Below are 22,109 nucleotides of genomic sequence, written 5' to 3'. Positions count from 1 at the left end.
ATATTAAGAAAATTTAACTCTTTTTCCCTATTTCATAGAAAATGAGACATCATCTTACCACTTTCCACACTTTAAATTAAATTTATCTTTTGCTCTTTGAGACAGTTTTTCAAAGATCTGTCTTAACCTTGGTGACAGTGTCTGTCAACATATGACAGTCAGGACACCTGCATTATATTCACCTAAATGCTTATTCCAGACTTACCAAGTCTCTGAGAGTAGGGGTCAAGAAACTGCATTTTAACAAGCTCAGACTAAAGTTTGTGAACTCCTACTCTAAATAATCCAGATGATACATTTTTCTTTGTTTTTAGTTTCTTTTCATGAGAATTATCCTATTTTCTTCACATTATTTATTTTCTGTTTTTTTCCCATTGCGTAGGATACTAAGGTTATTTTAACTGTGAGAAACATTCTCCCTACAGTGCAAAATACCATTGGTATTATTTTTCTCTCCCTCTAACCTTTTCCCATACCTTTTGCCAGCAGAAACATACCTATTCACAGCACATACACATGCACACACACACACAGAACCTGGCTAGTTATCTTCTGGAATTGGTCTTCCTTACTGCTCATACATTGAATTCTTTGGTGTAGGGTTGAGGAGAATTATGAATCAGAACTCCGGCTTCCCTGGAAAAACAACAGCATCTAGGAAGCTGTACACTTTTCTCTTATATACATTCATACCTAGCAAGCAACAGGAGGTGAGGAAGAGATGGGCAAGAGTCGAGATTGTGAAGTGAGACATGCCGTTAGGTACTCAGACACATCTGAGTGGGCTGTGGTATTGCAGCTTTATAGATCCAGTTGTTTCTGAGACCTCCCCTAGGTTCTAGCTATGGTTATTGTTAAGTTTTACTTTTTAGGGAGCATGTGAGTATTCATGATTTTCTGTGTCTACTTATGCATTTTCAGTGTACAGTTGAGACATGCTACATTAGGACCTCCTCTCCAGATGTTTTAAAACCATGAGCTGAAATTCAACATGTCAGAACTAAAACAGGCATATGGAGAAAGGAAACTTAGACTTATTAAACAAATATGTTATCAATAAAATTAGTAAATAACCATTCCCACCAAAAATAAATTTTAAAGTAATCAAATATTTAGGATGTTTTTACTTCCTGTCAAAATATAAACTAAGTGAACATGATTTACTTTATCTTCATGGCCTATCAAGTTGGGCCCATCTCCCTTCTAAATAATAAGATGAAGACAAACTCAGAAAAGCTAAGGAAAAAAATAGCTTAGTTGAAATCTACCAAAATAAGTTCCTAATGTTAGTTTTTGTAACTTGTAAATAATTGATACAAATCATTTTCCTTCCCAAAAAAAAAGATCTCAATTACAGGTTACATTTAAATAAGTCATGAGAAAATGTACTATAAATTTCAAGAGGTAAAATCCACAAAGATTTGAGTCTTTTAATAAAAACTGTAAGTAATGATTTTGCAATAAAGCTTTAAGATTCTGAGATATACTTTAAACTGATTATTTATGAGTGATTAATTTGAACCAGTATGGATGAAATTGTTTTTATGTTTTATCAACAATTCTTGACAAAAGTGTACTGACACAATCAGGGCCTTTTATTTTAATACGGAAAGAAATGAGTAATACGCAGCTGTGACTTTTCCCCATTGGAAGTCATAAACCAGCAAAGTTGTAGGCCAGCTCCAACATTGGTTCATCAGTCTGATTGATGATCCACTCCATTCCCAGTAAGAAAATGAAGAAACGGACACGGCAAAGAAGCTGGATACAGTCTTTACATTCTTTTATCCATTTATCTATTCATCCACCTGTGGGTCTAAGCAAACAATGTTGGGCAGGGATACAAAAATTTCAATAAGTTACCATTTAGAGTCTCAGGTTATTTAGGAAGGAAAGAGGAGAGAGGCAAGGCTGTGTAGTGAAAAGGCACAGAACCAAGATTAGACATCATGCCTCACCACTTCTGCCACAGTCATCACTGCCACCACCCCAGTGTCCAAGCTCCCTGTCCGTCACTTGTTCCACTGCACCAGCCTCTGCATATCCTGCCTCCACTTTCTCTTCGTTGTCATCTATTTACCAGATGGCAACCAAAGTCATGTTTTACAAATGTAAATCTGACCAAAGTCATGCAGGTTTTTTCCGTAACTCTTAGAGGGAAATGTCTCTGTCATGGGTAACAAGATTCTGTATCACCTAGTCTCTCTGAACCCAAATCTCAACACTCTTCTGAACTCACTCTGCTTCAATCACACTGGCCTCCTTGCATCTCTTTGTGCTTGTCAAACATGCTTTTTTCCTTGAGGGCCACTTCACTGGCTGTGTCCTCTACCTGAAATACTCTTCCAGAAGATGGCTCCGTGGTTTGCTTTTTGACTTCATTCAGTTCTACTCTCTTGTCATCTCCTGAGCCACCTTCCCTGAGCAGCCTATCAGAAAACGCCCTCCAGGCCCCCTGCCTCCCCTTACATTACACTATATATTTCTTTTCTAGAACACGTACCTCACATTATGCTTCACATTATATTGAATGTCTTTTGTTGTTTGCCACTTCTCACTATAATATCAGCTCCATGATGGCAAGGATACGGTTTTTTTTTTTTTTCTTCTGTATTTCCTGTATAGAAAATAGTACTTGGTGGTCAGGTGTGGTGGCTCAAGCCCATAATCCCAGCACGCTGGGAGGCCGAGGAGAGCAAATCACCTGAAGATAGATAGGAGTTCGAGACCAGTCTGGCCAATATGGTGAAACCCCCTCTCTATTTAAAACACATACACACACACAATATACACACAACACACACACACACACACACACACACACACACAATTAGCTGGGCATGGTAGTGGATGCCTGTAATCCTAGCTGCTCCAGGAGCTTAGGCAGGAGACTCACTTGAATCTGGGTAGTGGAGGCCTCAGTAAACTGGGATTATGCCATTGCACCACTCCAGCCATGGCAACAGAGTGAGACCCTGCCTCAAAAAAAAAAAAAAGAAAGAAAGAAAGTGAAAACTGGTTCATAGTAGAATCGTCAATAAATATAGGTTGCAAAAAGGAGTAAAATTCACATTTCAGTCCGCACTTCTAATTCTCACAGAAATACTTTGTACTATATTTATTTCTAGGATTATGAGTAAATATGCAAAGTAAATGAAACTTCTTTTTGTTTGTTTTTTTCATACATTTGCTCAATGATTTATCAAATAACGCCAAGAGCTTTTTGGATGTCTATCTTTCACCAGTATGGTCAGCCATCTCTTTTTAAAAAATATCCGTTCCCTTAACATCCCATATTTTTTTCTTTATAACTATCCAACTCTATTTCCATGTATCAGATTATGTGGATCTCCCCTTATACTGCTTCTTAATTTTCCTGGGCTCTGGCTCAGACAAGCCATGCAGCATTCTTCCAAGTCATATCATGGAGTGACTGTTTACTCTAAACATACCAGTGTGGCTTTATATCTAGACCAGAACTAGATATAAACCAGAATTCTAAGTAGCTGAATCAGACAGTCTATATATGAGGTATGTCCAACAAGAACATACCTCATAGATCTAGGCCAGAATTCTAAGCAGACCAATCAGAGAGTATACCTATGAGGTATGTCCAACCTCACATCACTCCTGGTTTAATGAATGCAGGGATCCTGGATAAATGCCAGGTTTCTGCAGAATTGTTTGTAACTATGAGCTGAACTACCAACTGCTACTCCTCTCAAGAATAAAGCCACTTCTGATATGACTTTCCGTGGTCATAAAGTAAGGCAGTATTTCACTTATTTTCTTTGCTTTTATTCCTGCTGTTTTGCTAAGATTCGATATCAGAAATGTGTCATGAAATAAACTTCTATATATTTTTCTTACCCTACAAAAGTTAACCACATTTGTTCCTTCGTCATCATTGATTGTTAAGAAATTTTATTACTACAATGGTCAGGCACAATGGCTCACACCTATAATACCAGCACTTTGGGAGGCTGAGGTGGGTGCATTACTGGAGGGCAGGAGTTTGGGACCAGTCTGGCCAACATGGTGAAACACCATCTCTACTAGAAATACAAAAATTAGCCAGGTATGGTGACACTTACCTGTAATCATAACTACATGGTAGACTGAGGCAGGAGAATTGCTTGAACCCAGGAGGTGGAGGACGCAGTGAGCTGAGATCGCACCACTGCTCCAGCCAAGGCAACAGAGCAAGACTCCAGCTCAGAGAGAGAGAGAGAGAGAGAGAGAGAGAGAGAGAGATAAGAAAAGGAATTTGATTACCATGATTTACAATTGTGACTAATCTTTCTTTTTTGACTGTTTTCCTCTCTAGAGGACTCACATTGGTCCAAATTATTTTCCCTGACATATTATGTATAGTCATTTATTTTTTCATTTTTATTACTCTAGCCTTTCGCCTTCATAACACTATAGCTTACTTTTGGCAACCAGAATATTGATGATTTCTTGCCTCCAAAGATGTCCCAACATTATAAGATCTTTATAAAGTTTCTCTAAAATGGAAAATGGTAACTCATCCTACCTTATTTTTTTAACTTCTAATTACATGGGTTAGCATTCTTGGCATAGAAAAAGGAACCCATGATCCCCATCTAAATATTGTTAATATCAAGTTATAATTACCTTAGAAAATGCCTCTGTGTGTTTTGTGTCTATAATAGCCTGTCATAGTTTAGAACCAAAGTTTCTTGGTGATAAAATTTTGTGTTTGTGAGCATACAATAGCTAGCAAAACATCATACATACTGAACCCTAATACAGCCTTTTTATTTCATATTGTTTCCAGTCTTTTCGTATTACCACCTATTTGAGATAGAGCAGGCTGCCAAACATGGAGAGGGATGATTAAAATAGTCTCCAATGAAATTATATGTTATAAACTATAGAATAAAGCAGTGTTTATGCAATAAAATGTCACAAAGTAAAGACTGAAAAATGACACTGTGATGATGGCAGCATATTTTCTTTTGGCATGAGAATGGGTCAAAAGCATACCATTCCTATTATGTAAACCAAAACCTAATTGTACTTTTCTGCGTTATACAGAAGAAAATCATGCATAAACACTGACTTTCTGAAGAAAATATATTAGTTTCAAGTAAATGCTGGTAAGCACCATTTAAAAGAAAACAGTCACATTCTTCCAAATTGCCAAGCTGTTTCCTTGTACAATTTTAATAAAGCATTTTTTTCTGGTAGTAAAATATTCGTATTTCTCATTGAAATTCAAAGATTAAATTTTGCACAAAATTATACTGCAGCTTAGAAAACTAATTAAATGTTTTATTTTGTAAATTTAATGAGCTAGCTAAATCTTTGTTGCCAACATTAAAAATGTAGGAGGATTGATGGCTAAATAAATTCTAAGAGTCGTTCACATCATATGAGATTGATGCCATTTTGTCAATGCAGTCTACCACTAAGCAGAAGATAATTTGAGTAGAAATGAAGGTAGTTTGAAGTATGTTTTTGAATTTGATATTACAATATCTTACATTGATAATTTGGTAGGCATTAGGACATAATTGTAGTTTATTTTAAATATCCCCTGTATAATATGTGATTACTCATTATGGAAGGAATATATGGACACATAAGAAAAACAGGCACTTGGATTTTGGAACAATAACAGCTCACTTTTTATAGAATCGCGTAAGAGGCAATAACTACCCAGAATGTAACTGAGAGACCACAAATGTGAAAGAAGCATGACAGGAAGGTAAAATATTTATTAGACTATCCACAAAGCCTATGTGTTTTACTTCTATGATTATTCCCCATTCAAAGCCTATGTATTTTTACCTTAACATGAACTTAGTTGCTTAACATGAACAGTTAATTTGATTAACTGGTTTTCTGTACAGTGGTACATCAATTCACAGTGGAGTCAGCTGGTGTTACACTGATAAAGTTCCAGCAAGGCAAAGAGACAGCCTCAATGTATGTGGGTCTATATAATCTATATGTGTGTACACATATACAAGAAAGGGGAAGGAAATTAGAAAGCAGAGCACCATGGAGGATAATTAATAAGTGGATTTTAATCTTGGAAAATCTTGTTGTAATGTAGCAGAGCCCCAAATTAAATCATACAGCAAAGAAGGCTGGAAAATGTAGTCTGGTTGTGTGCCTCAGAGGAAAAAGACATGATTTGTTAACCAGTTAGTTAAACCTTCCACAAGTACTGGGGTTATGATGATTTCTGTACTACAAGTCACTGCAAACAAACAAACAAAAATGTATTTAGTATTTGCCACTTAAGGGCAAACATCACATGTAGATCTAATTATATAGAAGTATATCATCTCTTTTCATTTTTATTTGTACTGCCCTCAAGATCAGACCTATATCACCAATTAACTCAATATATTAAAAATCTTTTATTATGTCAGCTGAAGTGCATAATGAATGAAAGAACCCAATTAATCTTTTGTTGAACCGACAGAATGAGTAAACAGATACTGATCTCCCCTGTTTCTGTCCACAGAAAACAATAAATATCAGTTGATCATGCATGAGAGAAACATAGCATAAAGGGATAAAGATTGATTCCCATGGGTTTAGAAGCACCTTTGTAAGGAGAAAAGTATTAGTAATTTTTCTTAAAAAAAAAATTTTTTTTTTCAGCAAAAAGGCTGGTAGAACCCTGATACTTAGAGTTATCATAGCAGGTACACTCTTAGGAACTAGAATGAGTAATCTCTAGCCAAGAATAAAGCTAGTTTTAATTCCTTAGAAAGATCAAGGTATCTTTCCTATCTCCTCTCCCATATCCATCCTCACCGGGGAGATGCGTGAAGTGAAGAAGTGGTCTGCCTATTTGTGGCTGCAGTAAACTAGACAGAAGTGTTTCCTTTGTGGGATCAGCAGGAATGAAGAGACAGGAGGAATGTAGGGAGTTTGCAGGGTCCAGGAGGATGAATTGGAGGAGATCTGTAAGTTCTGAGCAGAGCAGCCAAATAAGGAGGAAGAAATAACTTCTACAGTTACAGAGAGTTGAAGTACAGATAGGTTAAGCAAATACACTGAAGGTCTTTTCTGAAAAACTGACCAGAATGCCACCTAACTGTGGGCTTTTACCAGCTTCCCAAAGTGTAAATGCTACTGCATTGCAAGGGGCAGGGACTGGTGAAAGTTTTTTTTTTTTTTAATGGCACAACATAAATTCAGCATTCACTCAAACTTACCACCAAAATATTTAAAAACATGAGTAGAGAGAAAAGAAAACGCTTAAGGTTTTAATTGGAAGCACAGTTACATAATTTCACAGACGACATGCCCACATCTTAAATCATATCCCATTTAAGTTAGAAAAATACCTTCTTTTATGTGTTTCTTTTGACATAAATTCCTCTCTCCTGCTGAATACCACTATCAACAGATCATTTCGTTACTAAATTGTTCATTTAAAGCACAAAGTAGAGCTAAATTTATCTCCTCCAAGAGAACACAACATCCTGTACCTGTGGAGAATCATGGCACCTGCCATATTGTATTGAATAGAATGTTAACAAATCACTCTTTCCTCCCTAAGCTCCATGCACTTCAGATCATCGTGTCCATATTTATATTCTCTGTGCCTCACATGCAACCTGGGAGAAAACACACACACACACAGTAAACATGTGTTGGTATTAAATGAAACTGAGTTGGCTTTTTCTTTAGCATTCTGTTCATGTGCAAATACTCTTGGAAGAAGTAAGACATTAACTCAGGCTTATTCCTAACCTTTGCAGAGCCCAGAGCACAGATGAAAACCCAAGAACCATAGACATAAATAGTTACAATTTATAAATCTAACAAATAAACTTTTAAATAAAACATGCTCTAACTTCCTACCAAAAAAAAAAAAAAAAAAAAACCTTTACTTCAACATGATAAAAATTGTACACAATAGCGGTATATTTTAAGATGCCAAAAGCTAGAAAAATTGAAAAGTTGAAATGTAATTATCAATATGCATATTTGAGTGTTATGTTTAGATTGGTAATATTTTTGGTTTTAAATAAATATATGCATACCAGAAAATATACTTTCTCACCTTTTTTTAGCAAAATTGCTAATTATGTACTTATAATAAAAATTTTCAAATCTATTTGGCTTATTGTGGTCCAAACAATACCTTTCCTAGTCATGTGATATCTGCTTGATCTCATTATTTTCTGTTTTTGAAATTTAGTCACACCTTCACTTTAAAATGTTTTCTCCTTTTTTCTTTTCAACCTTTACTTTTTCTGAACTCTACATATGTATTTTTTCTACCCAATCATAGTTTAAACACCTTGTTTATATTTAAAGGATTACAAAAGAAAAGGTTACTGTATTCAAAACATGCATTTGAGTCTATAGTTTATACAAAAATGAAATTTACACTTTCAAATACAAAAATTAAAACAAAATTATTTCTATACATGTTCTCATATACAGTTTATATATGGTTTTCAGAAATTTTTTTCTAAAGTACTCAAAATATTTAATCATATGAAAACAAAATACAAATTATGAATATTTGATATACATTTATAAGGTAAAATCATTTGAATACAGCTAAAATTTTGTTAGACCTCATATATCTAGATTTTAAAAATAAAATAAAACTATTAACAATTTTAACATTAAATGGCCATCTAGTTGGCAAAGAAGTAGTATAAGGCTTCCTGTATATTAACATAGAAATTTACACGTACAAACTTAAGAGTAATATGAATTATTTAATATTTAACATAGTTCCTGGCCATTATGTTCACCTGTTTTGATTAACGGTATTGCAGTGATTTATGAGTATCTTCAGAAGCATACAGTGGAACCAAAGAAAAGTAAGAAAGTGGGTGCTTGTTAATAATGCTTTATTGTGCAATAATCTACTGCATTTCTGCTATGCAAAGGAAGATGTTGGCAAGTTAGTTTGCCCCTTATTTTACCTAAGTGCTTCCAGAGCACAAATTTCTCCCCACACTCCAAAGCAGTATCTTTCCGTTGTCAGCAATGGTACAACCTGGGCAAACTTTGGTAGCGTTTGGACACTGTCATCTTTTGTTTCTAGGACACAGGAGGAAAAATTGTCCAAAATGTTTCTCTGGGGCTTAGAGGGTGTTAATCATGTGAGCAGGTGGTTTTACTCACCAGAGGAAATGTTTAGTATTCTGGCTTGTGCTGTGCCAGCAGCAAGTGTAAGATTCCAAGTGAAGGAGGAGCCCAAGAGCTATTAAGTGATAAATCTATATTTGTGATAAATTGAATCTTCTAAATTCATCAGTCCCAGAGCAAAGGTCTCTCTTTGTCTGGGTTTCAGGGTAGTATTGTGTTAAATTTCTACCTGAGTTTATCAAGTAAATATTCTCTCTTAAAGAGCACAGGAAAACTAGACATCTGAAGAGAGAGATTAGAGGAGAGCTTACATTGAATGGTAAAAAGAGTGAAATGAATTTGGAGGGAGCTAAAGCAAAATGTCATGTTGACTGAAATTTTGTTTGGGAGTTTGGCCTAGAAGTATTAGTTTATTATTACTTGTTTCTATGTGAGTACATATCTTTACGTTCTACTCCCTCCCTTCCTCCCTCCTTGCCTCTCTCCCTCTCTCTCTATTTCTCTGTTTTAGGTTCTACAACTTGTCTTGAATTTCTCATTATTCAAATAATTTGAAAATGTGTGATTTGGGGTTGAGTTCTCTCTTATGTTCACTATGGGGATTTCAGTCCATCTATATTCAGGTTTTGAAAAGCAGGGGTGCCCTTAATTTGTTTGTAATAATCTAATTGCTTCAAATAGTGTTTTAAGAATTTAGCTTGAAATGTAAAGTATAGGAAGTTTCTGCTGTAAATCAAAGCTCTTAGAAGACTCACAGACCTCAAGCAGAACTTCTCAGCGCGTTCAACTTAGATATAGTTAGGTATATTGTGGGTTGGTTATGTTTATAGTTGTAGCCAAAATTGGCCAAATATTATCAAGGAGGGAAAAACAGCAGAGAAAGACATGCTCATTAACATGATTATTGGTCTCTATTCTCCAGCCCTGTATATCCACATCACAATAGGTCAACAACAGTGTTAAGCTATATTTTTTGAGCAAGAGAGAAAAAAGAAATGCTACATATTAGAAAATCCTGCTAAAAATGAATCAAAAAAGCTAAGGCGTGCAAGATAATTTTGGGTTAACCTACAGAATGAAGAAATCATGTGACTCATAAGTGAGAGATATTTTCTCTCCTTTTCAAGTATTTTAATTCTTTTTTTGGGGGGGGGATGTTGGACTTTTTTTATTGCATTTTAGGTTTGGGGGTACATGTGAAGAACATGCAAGATTGTTGCATTGGTACCCATATGGCAGTGTGGTTTGCTGCCTTCCTTCCCCTCACCTGTATCTGTCATTTTTATTCTTTAAGTGGTAAATAACTAGGCCAGAAATGTGATCTAGTCACTTCATATCGCCAATATTAATTAATTGATGACTATGGCTTCTGACTCATGTTTTATGCATGCTTATAATTTTAATTCTATCACTTTGCATCAAGCTAAAAGCAGTGAAAATATTAAAATTTGCAAATAGAGAAATTTTAGTATCTTATTACTCTATAACTACATATGACTTTTCACATTTTTCAGTAAGACCACGTTAGAACATTGAAATTATTTTGCTTGACCTATTCTATGTGAGACCTATAATTATTTCTACATTTTGTAAAATTTTAGGTCTGCTTCTAGCAATTCATTATACCTTTACCTTTAATATACTATTTTCTTTCTTTTAGAAATTCTATTAATAAAAATAGATTGGAACATAGCAGCATTGTTGGCAAAACAGCTTTATTAAATATCTGATCTTATCTGTTATAGAACATGAAAAGCAGCGGTTATGCAAGAGCACCGATTATATGAATTTGCATTTCAAAGTGAAATGGTTTTATAATGAATATGTACGTGAACTTCCTGCCTTCAAAGATGCTGTTCCTGAATACTCCTTGTAAGTAGTGATTTTCACACACACACACACCCTCAGATCTAAATTCACAGTCCTGTAAAGTTACACCTGAATTGTGCAGCACTAAAACCTCTTCACATAATCTTCAATGGAATGAATAAATTTGTGTTATAAAGTTAACATTAAAGGCTTTGCATGTCTTTGGGAACCATATTTAATTGAATTGTGTTGCATATTTCAAGTATGCCTTACCTGGATGTTACATTCGACTCAAAGACAAACAAATACATAATAAGACATGACTCGTGATAAAATGAGTGATTTTCTGTAAAAGTACCACAACACAGACTTTTTGGGGAAAGTTTGGTGCTTGTATATTGACCTATTTAATCACATTTTCTTTTTTATTCAAACTTTCAACTGTCTTAGGAATTCATATTTCTAAAGTAGAAATAGTTGGTTTAACAGGGAACTTTTTCATAAATATCCCTTTTTCAAACACATTTATAATCACAGAAGGACACATGTAATACTATGCATTTGAAATATATTGAATTCTATTTTATTCTATTGAAGGGGATCTTCTCTATGCCAGACACTGTGGCAGGGGCTGTAGAGCAATAGAAAATAAGATCAGGATCCTACCCAGAAAGAAACTTATATTCTACGAGACACTGATAAGCTCAAAGATCATGATGAAACAAGGCAAAATGAAATACGTGCTAATTTTAGGAGCATAAGCAAAGTGCAATAGGGTTTCACAGAAGAGAGAATTTACTGTTATTTTGGGAGCTCCACACAATGTTTGTGGAGATCATGTTACAGAAAGAATAGGGAGAAAAAGCATTATGATTATAATGAGAGTTAGCATAATTATGAAGGTAAGAACAAATGAGCTATCATCCATAGTAAGTGAGGCATATTTTTATTCGTATAAAATTAGTAGAAAGTAATGTTTTTAAAAATAATGTAGGAAAAGTAGTTTTGAGCTAGATTTCTATGTTGTGAAGCTTGTACCACATTCATTAGGCTTTGTGGCAGTTGGAAGAGGCAAGGAATGGAGGGCATAGAGGAGATTTAGAAGGTAATGAGTGATTCAGTGATGACATTAGAACAGCCCTTTAATACAACTTTTCTCATACAAACTATATAAGAAGTGGTGGGTTAGTGGGATAACTTAAAAATGCTTTACTACTGGATATAGGGTGTTGGGGAGATTTTGGTCAGAGGTTACAACATTTTAGCTAAGTAAGAGGAATAAGTTCAAGAGATCTAATATACACAGGGTCACTATAATTAGTGTATTTTTCAGTTTTATTGTATTTTAAGTTGTGGGATACAGGTGCAGAATGTGCAGGTTTGTAACATAGGTATACATGTGCCATGGTGGTTTGCTGCACCCATCAACCCATCATCTACATCAGATATTTATCCTAATGCTATCCCTCCCCTAGTCTCCCACCCCCTGACAAGCACCAAGGTGTGATGTTCCCTCCCTGTGTCCATGCGTTCTCATTGTTCAACTCTCACTTATGAGTGAGAACATGCAGTGTTTGGTTTCCTTTTCTTGTGTTAGTTTGCTGAGAATGATGGTTTCCAGCTTCATCCATGTCCCTGCAAAGAACATGAACTCTTCCTTTTTATGGCTGCATAGTATTCCATGGTGTATATGTACAACATTTTCTTTATCCAGTCTATCATTGTTGGGCATTTGTGTTGGTTCCAAGTCTTTGCTATTGTGAACAGTGCTGCAGTAAACATTCATGTGCATGCATCTTTATAGTAGAATGATATATAATCATTTGGGTATATACCCAGTAATGGGATTGCTGGGTCAAATGGTATTTCTGGTTCTAGATCCTTGAGGAATTACCACAGTGTCTTTCACAATGGTTGAACTAATTTATACTCCCACCAACAGTATAGAAGTGTTTGTGTTTCTCCACATCCTCTCCAGCATTTGTTGTTTCCTGACTTTTTAATGATCGCCAGTCTAATTGGTGTGTGATGGTATCTCATTGTGGTTTTGATTTGCATTTCTCTAATGACCAATGATGATGACCTTTCTTCATGTGTTTGTTGGACACATAAATATCTTCTTTTTTTATTATTTCTTTTCTGAGATAGAGTCTCGCTCTGTTTTTGGGCTGGAGTGCACTGGCGAAATCTTGACTCATTGCAACCTCTGACTCCCTGGTTCAGGGGATTCTTCTGCCTCAGCCTCCTGAGTAGATGGGACTACAGGCATGTGCCACCACGCCCAGCTTATTTTTGTATTTTTAGTAGAGATGGAGTTTCACCATGTTGGTCAGGATGGTCTCAATCTCTTGACCTCATGATTCACCTGCCTCAGCCTCCCAAAGTGCTGGGATTACAGGTGTGAGCCACTGCACGAAGCCCATAAATGTCTTCTTTTGAGAAGAATCTGTTCATATACTTTGCCCACTTTTTGATGGGGTTGTTTGTTTTTTTCTTGTAAGTTTGTTTAAGTTCTTTGTAGATTCTGGATATTAGTCCTTTGTCAGATGGATAGATTACAAAAATATTCTCCCATTTTGTAGGTTGCCAGTTCACTCTGATGATAGTTTGTTTTGCTGTGCAGAAGCTCTTTAGCTTAATTAGATCCCATTTGTCTATTCTGGCTTTTGTTGCCATTGCTTTTGGTATTTTAGTCATAAAGTCTTTGTCCATGCCTATGTCCTGAATGGTATTATCTAGGTTTATTCTAGGGTTTTTATTGTTTTAGTTAACATTTAAGTCTTTATTCCATTTTAAGTTAATTTTTATATAAGGTGTAAGGAACGGGTCCAGTTTCAGTTTTCTGCATATGGCTAGCCAGTTTTCACAGCACCATTTATTAAATAGGGAGTCCTTTCCCCATTGCTTATTTTTGTCAGGTTTGTCAAAGATCAAATGGTTGTAGATGTGTAGTGTTATTTCTGAGGCCTCTTTTCAGTTCAATTGGTCTATATATCTGTTTTGGTACCAGTACCATGCTGTTTATATTCTGTAATGTTGCTAAGAGAACATATTTTACATGTTCACACCATAAAAATAAGTATATGAAATAATGCATTTGTTAATTATTTCAATTTAGTCACTCCACAATGTGTATATATTTTAAAATAATATGTTAAACTTGGTAAATACATACAATTTCTTCTTTTCAAATAAAATGTAATTAAAATAAATACAATAAAATTACAGTCATGTTGAATAAAGGCTATACTGATAATATAGAGTGATTGCAGTAAGTATGCAAAGGGTGAAGACATGGGAGAGAAATTTTGAAGAGATAATTTACAGAATTTGTCAACTAAAGATATATGAGGTTAAAAGAATGAGGAAAAGTGAAAATTCCTTAAAGAACTAAAAGTAGATCTACCATTTAATACAGCAATCCCACTTCTGGATATCTACCCAGAGGGAAATAAATCCTTAAATAAATAAGATCTTTGCACATGCACGTTTATAGCAGCACAATTCACAATTTCAAAAATATGGAACCAGCCCAAATACACATCAATCAACGAGTGGATAAAGATATCTATATAGATAGATGTTTACATATATAAATATATATGCAAATATATATATGAGTAGTGTATATTTATAAATAACATTTATATATATGAATATACACATACACAGACACACACACACACACACACACACACACACACACAAGGAAATACTAGTCAACCATAAAAAGGAATGAAATAATGGCATTCATAGCAACTTAGATGGAATTGGAGACCATTATTGTGAGTGAAGTAACGCAGGAATGGAAAACCAAACATTATTTATTTTCACTCATAAGTAAGAGCTGAGATAGGAATATGCAAAGGCATAAGAATGATACAATGGACTTGGGGGAAATGGAGGGAGCAGAGTGAGGGATAAAAGGCTGCACGTTGGGTACAGTACACACTGCTTGGATGATGGGTGCACCAAAATCTCAGAAATAACCACTAAAGAACTTATTCATGTAACCAAATACCATATGTTCCCCTCAAAACCTATTGAAATGAAAAAGTTTAAAAAATAAGAAAGAGGAAAGAGTTAAACATGGTCTGTATGCCTAAGTTGTTGGTAGAGTCACTGGTCAGGAATAGGGAAGTAACACACAGGAGCTGTTTGTCAGACACTGCTGCTATAAGCTTTGTCTAGAGACCCTACACTAAACTGAAATCAGACTAATATGTTCTCTGATGGCCAACTTAAAAAGCTAAATAAAATTAAACAGCATCAGAAAGACAACAAAGCAACCAGGACTTGAGAATCTAAGCTACCTGAGAAAAGAGAAATGCACTAAGATGAGTCCTATATTTTGTTACATCTTCTCTCCCATCTTCTTCACCTTCATACATCTGCCAGGTTGCGATACAGGGGTTGCAGAGCAAACAGCCAATAATAGCACAGTTTACAGCTGTCTCCCTGGGCTGGAGAAACAGTATGAATGATGGAGCTATGAAGACTGCTTGGGTTTGTGAGACCAAGATCCCAGAGAAAAGGAAACTACAGAGATATGAGCATAACATTCTACAGGCAGTTCCCACAGAGGCGTTTTCTGATGCCTAATTTGCCTATGTGTTGAGATTGAGGCAGAAAAAATCAAGTAGAAAGTGGCCACTAAGAGATTTGGAACTAAGTAGAGATTTTAGCAGTCTCATAGTGCTGAAGGGACAAATGTTAGAGGTCAAGGCTGATGCCCTTTGTGCCTACTTACAGTGACAGCCTCTCCTTTTGTTTCAGCAGAAACCACCATCTGATGCATAGATTAGTTTTATAGATTTTTATACTTTATATAAATGGAATCATACATTGTGTACAAAAATGAGAAGGAATATTATAAACACTCCAGGCTTTCGGGTGAGATCTTTAAAAGTCTCTACCCGAAAAATAATGGCAAACTAGAAATAGACCAATCTAAAACCCATCACTGTATAGATCAAAGGTCCACAGCTTTTCTTGGGCAATATATAAAATTCATCAAAAAATTAAAAGCTACCAGACAGCAGGACTAAATGACTATCGGAGATTATGCTTCTTCAGCAATGAACTGAAAAATCTGATTCTAAAAAATAGTAAGAACAAAGGAGATTGAGCAATATGAATAAAACATACCCATCTATCTATCTATAGAGGTATCTATATTTCTATATATCTGACCATCCAGAGGTTCCACAATTTTTCATTGACAATGCTTACACACAAGAATACTGATATAAAATTTATAAACAAAAATGATAAAATACATATTGTTATTAGGTACACATGGTACATTTACCAAAACAGACTGTATCCTGAGCTGGAAAACAAAACTAATACATTTTAAGGAGGGAAATGATGTATTATATATTCTATACCACTGTGGAATTAAGACACAACTCAAATCCAAGAATATAATTAGATAACTAAATAGAGAAATTCAGAAGGATATTTTAAATACACACAAGTGAAAAAAAAATCATGGTAAAAATTACAAAATATTTTGAATTAAGTTCTAATAAAATATGGCATATCCAACTTTGTAGAATGCCACTAAAACTGGAAGTAGATGAAAATTCATAACTTGTATGAAATAGAATTTTAAAAGTAGATGTGGTCTATTTAAAACTTTATTAAATTTCTGTGTTATAGCCACAAACAATTAGAAGATTTTATATAAACTGTACTATTTAAATAACATTAAAACCACCAGAAATAAATGTGATGAATGGTGTACAAGCCATCTTTTCAAGCAACTCTAAAATGCTATGAGAGAAATTTAAGATAAAGTAAATTAAATATGTAACATTCCTTAAAAATGCATTATTATAGTCATTCTCCTTACATGGACCTACAGTTTCAATGCAACCCTATATAAATTCCAAAAGATATTTTTGTGCAAATTGACAAGATTTTTAAAATGCGTGTAGAAATGCAAAGTGATTAAAAATTCAAAGGCAATCTACAAACTGGAGAACTGCATTATCAATTATCCTATAAGAGTGTTGTTAATATAGTGTCATGTTAATGTATTTCTCTGTCCGTTTTCACACTGCTCTAGAGAAATACATGAGTCTATGTTAAAAAAAAAAAAAGTAGGTTTAATTGGCTCACAGTTCTGCAGGCTATACAAGAAGCTTTGTGGCTTCTGCTCTGGGAAGTCCCCACGAGGCTTTCAATCATGGCAGAAGGCAAAGGGGGAGCAGGGCATCTCGCATAGTGGGAGCAGGAATAAGAGGAAGTGAGGCGGGAGGTGCTGCACACTTTTAAACAACCAGATGTCATAAGAATTCACATACTATCTCAGGAGCACCAAGGGGATGGTTCTAAACTATTCATGAAAAATCCACCTGCATGGTCAAACCACCTCCTCCCAGGCTGCACCTCCAACATTGAGGACTACAGTTTGACATGAGATTTGGTGGGGACAGAGATCCAAACCATATCAGTGCATAACAAATGAACCAAGGTAACAAAATAGTTCAGAGACCAAATTCGCACGTATGGCATGACCTAATTTGCATCAAAGATGCAAATGCAGTGGGGAATAAATGGCATTCTAAATAAATTGTGCACGATCGTCTGGACATACATACAGAAAAAGGAATGGATGCTCAGAAAGGAGAAAAAAAATTATCTTAAACCATTTGCAAAAACCAATTGTCCATGGATTGTAAATCATAACTATGAAGTCCAAGGTAAGCACCCAGGATCAGTTACAGATTAGTGGGAATGGGTAGAAGATCCATGGCAAAGATTTAAGAAATGAGGAAATGAGTTGATAGGGAAGAGAGCACACAAGGTCTACATTTTACAAGAGTTTGAATTTTGAAGGGAATTACAGAGTAACTATTGGGAATTAAGCATAATTGAGGCGGCATGAGAAGAACCAAGAAAGAGGAAGTGGTTGGAGGTACAGAGAAGGGGATTGATTTGATGGAGAACAGGTAAAGGTCTCTAGGGAAGCAAAGCTGCAAGAGAGAATGAAAGGAGATTGTTGATTCTGAATTACTCTCCTATGCAAAAAGAGCATAATTCCTGTTAATTGCATGCAAATGATGTCCTTTGTGGTATGTAACATTTTAAATTTTTTACAGGTGGTTTGAACCTTTTGTCATGCAGTGGCTAGACGAAAATGAAGATGTGTCGATGGAATTCCTTCATGGAGCACTGGGAAGAGACAAAAAAGATGGAGTGAGTTTAAATTAAGAATGTTCATTGTCATGATTCAGTCACATCATTTGCTTTTAACCTAATGGGAATCATCAGAGTCATTGTTATTAATTATTTCCATTTCCCAATGACCAAAATTCATCTAAAATACAATTTCTGTGGTCTGGTCAGAAAACTAGAAACTTGCTTAAATTTGTTTAAGAAAAAATCCAGTCACCATTTTCCCCAAGATTTTCTTTAATTCTTACCTTAATCTGAATCTACAGGTTCCATAAGCTTGTACAAAACATCTTTGTTGTCCTGGAACCTTTCCAGGATTTCTAGATTAGGAGCAGATACTCTCCTAGTCCCTCTGCAGCAACTCCCAAAATCTTGAGTTACAACCAGCTTGCTAAGCTAACCTATTGCCTGTGGGGAAAATGAAATACAAAAGAACCAGTTCCTGAATTCAGCAGTGGAAAAACCAATTAGCAGCAGCTTGCCCCATCATATTAGTTCCACTACACTTTCTAGAAAAAGGAGATTAATGATTTTAAAGTGGGTAAGCATTTTATTACTGGGAAATGTCGATATTGGATATGGGAGATTCAGTTGTTGTGGAAAATAATGAGAATATTTCCTTGCCCCTCTAATGTACTATTTGGGCTGGTTTCACCTCCTCTCCCCACAGTTCCAGCAGACATCCGATCATGCCCTCTTTTCTTGCTCGGTGGTTGATGTCTTTGCTCAGCTGAATCAGAGCTTTGAGATTATTAAGAAACTGGAATGCCCTAATCCCGAAGCATTATCTCACTTAATGAGAAGATTTGCAAAGGTGGGTTAAATGAAATGAGTCATTTTTTTTCTGGGTCTGTGGCAATCTGAAAAAATGTTGTTATTTTGTGATACTAGTATTCTCTGACACTTCTACCTTAATTTATTTGCGAGTCTGTACTAGTCAGTTCAGTTGTTTCCAAGATTCTTATCTGATTCTTACGCAGGGTAGTGACATGAGAAACAGTAATTTAGGGAAACTGCGTACACAGTTCTATGTCTGGCTGATCTAAATTTAAGTCTGATTCCATGTATTGAATGATGACTGAGGTTTTAGGCTGTTCATTCAACAAGTTCTTGCTGATAAGCCTCACTTGCACACACTGTAAGACACTTTGAAAGATGTAGTCATGAATAAGCATAATATGGCCTCAAAAAACTTGTATGGAAGGGCCAAAACTATAAACAACTATAACAAAGTCAAATGCTGTAATCAGAGCATCTCAGAAGTTGAAGGAAGCCCAGAGGATGGATGGATGGATGGATGGATGGATGGATGGATGGATAGATAGACAGACAGACAGAAAGACACATAGAGACAGACAGACGCTAAACTGTATTATATTTATTTGCCACGAAATATTCTGATCTCACCCTTATTAATTAGTAAGACTAACCTCCCACTTTTTAAAATATTAAATAACAGCCAAATTTCATTCATTTAAATTATTCTTAGAGATGACTTTATTTGTCCCCTTAGATGATTCTAATTTCCCAATATAGTGAAATCTGCAGGAGAATAATTCTAAAAATTCTCTGAGTCTTTTCTTGATGAGCAGCTGTGTTTGGGTGAATGCCAAGAAAAGGATGAAACTGGGTCATTAGGGATAGTGTTTGAAAAAATATGTCACGTACTATTCTTGGAATTCTGTAGGATTCAGGGGAAGCAGGATCATAGGAGGATTTAAAGATCTCAGGGTTAAAATATTTAAGTAAATATATTTAGAAACATATTATAATTGTACCCAATATTAGAAAAATAACTAGAATTCACCCTCAGAATAGTCAGTCACGTAGGTTACGCAAGTTGGGAGACAAGATCACACTGTAACAGAGTACAAAGAATGCTGAATTGAGATTCCTAGACCTTGCGCCCCAGCCCGCTACCCCTTGGTAGCTCTGACTTTTCTTCAGCTGTAAAACTGAACTTAGCCACGATAACCCTGCTAGGGTGTAACCAAGTGTACTGAATAGAAGTATAAAAAGGTGGGAGGTCACAAGGAAGGTGAAATGAGAATCACACTCAGGAAAACACATTCTATGAAGCAAAAAAAAAAGAATTTTCATGTTTCACTGAGGGGATGTGTGCTTTTATTGGCACAGTAAAAAAATATCAATCAAGTAAAACATTTTTAATACATGGAAATTCAATAATATCCAATTTTCAAAAGGAAATAATGTAAGAACAATGAGAAGCATTTTCTGGAAAAAAAAAAGAGAATCGTAATTTTCACTGAAAAAGAAATTCTGTTTCATTAGAATGATTTAAAGAACTCTTGCCAGCATTTCTCTTTTTAACTCTTGCAGTGGCTTATACAGAATAATGAATTAAAAGCAAAGTTAATTAAATATAAACATAATAATAAGTCAAATCAGTCAAATCTATTTTACTATTATCAGCCTTCCTATCTATAATTTGCATTTTATGTAACAAAGTAGGTAAAAATGGTTTGTTTACTCTAATTAGCCATTTCACAAGAACTGCAAACTATTGGAATTTGTTTTTATTTAATCAGATGTGACCTTAGTTTTGAAAACTCTACCCTTATCAGGATTGGGATTCTTACATCAAAATATACTAAAATCTCATTATCTTTATGGGATTTATGTTGATTTAAACAGTCTCATGGAGATAAGATATATCTGTAAACATTTTAAAGATTTTGCATTTTAAAATGGAATTTAAAGGGACAATTTATTCTTACTAAACAGGATTTAAGACTGAAAAAGGTACCAAACAAAATGCTTCAAATGTCATATCAAGAACTTTCAGAAGCTGCGATGAGAGATAAAATGGGCACATGAGTAGTCAATATTCCTATGACTATACTGCTTCTCTTGACAAGATATTACTTCATATCTCTTTTCAAGAGATATGAAGTAAAGATATTTTTAATATTGCTTAAAAACAAATCAACAAATATTGAGTCCTGGGTATGAGTCTGGCTGTTTGCCAGGTGCTGGAGACACTGTGGTAAGTGATGCACACATATTTCTATTCCTTGTTCTCTGAGAACATAACTCTAATTTTTAAAAATAATAATTATTTATTGAGCACTATTATATGCTAATCAGTTAATACATTTTCTTATTATTCACAACTGTCTAATTAAATGGGAACTATTATTTTCCCTAATTTTCATCCATGATGAAAACAGACCAAAAACGTTTAAATAATTGAAATAAGGCACCCAACTAGAAAAGATATGGATAGAATCCTTTCAACCCCTAGACTATACTCCCTTCTCATTCTGATGTGATCAGAATTAAGATAGAAATTTGGAGAATAGAATCTCCAAATTTTTACCCTTAAGGTCAAGCCTTGGCAATTGTGGTGGCAGAAATGGAAGACCCTGACTTATGGTGGACGTGTTAAAATACATTACATCAATCAGTGAAGTCACCTTTCCAATGTGGCTGAACCAATATGACAGTTTTCTTGTCTCCCTTGTGTAGTTCTAAATACTGCACTGTTCCATGCATAAAATGTGAATGGAAAGATGGATTTCGAACTGCACTTCTTATCTTACCGATCATAAGAGCAATACAGTAGATGGAACACAACTGGAAGTGTTGACAAGATATTTAGCCTACTCCTAACAGGGTGACATTAGCTCAGAAAACCACAATGCCTTCGTCTGAGTAATGGATGGCCATCCCACTCTATGCTCCACCAGTAGCTCCGTGTCAAATCAGAATTGATTGTAGCTGAAAGATATTTTAGTCATCCTATCTGATCCTTTAAATGCAGCAGAATCACTCTCTGTGTTGTCACACTCCTATTAGAATTTCATGTTATTTAACCTGGAACTCTTTGAATAGCAGCTCTTTATATGCATCCATAAAAGAGCCCTCTGCTCCTCTTGACGATTTCTTTAGAACAAGATGCAACCACCCCTGCTAGGCTGTTTGTTGCCTCTCTCTGCACTATGCTCTCTTCTGAAGACTAGTAGTTCCCCAAAGGTAAAATCAGGACCTAA

At 35.2% G+C, this 22,109-nt stretch overlaps 1 protein-coding gene across 1 annotated transcript in view; it reads left to right on the top strand.

The window, feature by feature from the left end:
* The window catches only part of UNC13C (unc-13 homolog C), a 586,273-nt gene that overhangs the window by 443,550 nt on the left and 120,614 nt on the right, over positions 1 to 22,109 (top strand). Inside the window, exons 19-21 of the mRNA XM_003935590.4 lie at positions 10,848 to 10,974; positions 18,021 to 18,117; positions 18,767 to 18,910. Coding sequence (XP_003935639.1) covers positions 10,848 to 10,974; positions 18,021 to 18,117; positions 18,767 to 18,910 — 368 coding nt within the window. The remainder of the gene's footprint in view (positions 1 to 10,847; positions 10,975 to 18,020; positions 18,118 to 18,766; positions 18,911 to 22,109) is intronic.

Source organism: Saimiri boliviensis, chromosome 2 (assembly GCF_048565385.1).
Source record: "Saimiri boliviensis isolate mSaiBol1 chromosome 2, mSaiBol1.pri, whole genome shotgun sequence".
NCBI classification, from domain to species: Eukaryota; Metazoa; Chordata; class Mammalia; order Primates; family Cebidae; genus Saimiri; species Saimiri boliviensis.
This window is presented reverse-complemented; position numbering and strand designations above follow the sequence as displayed.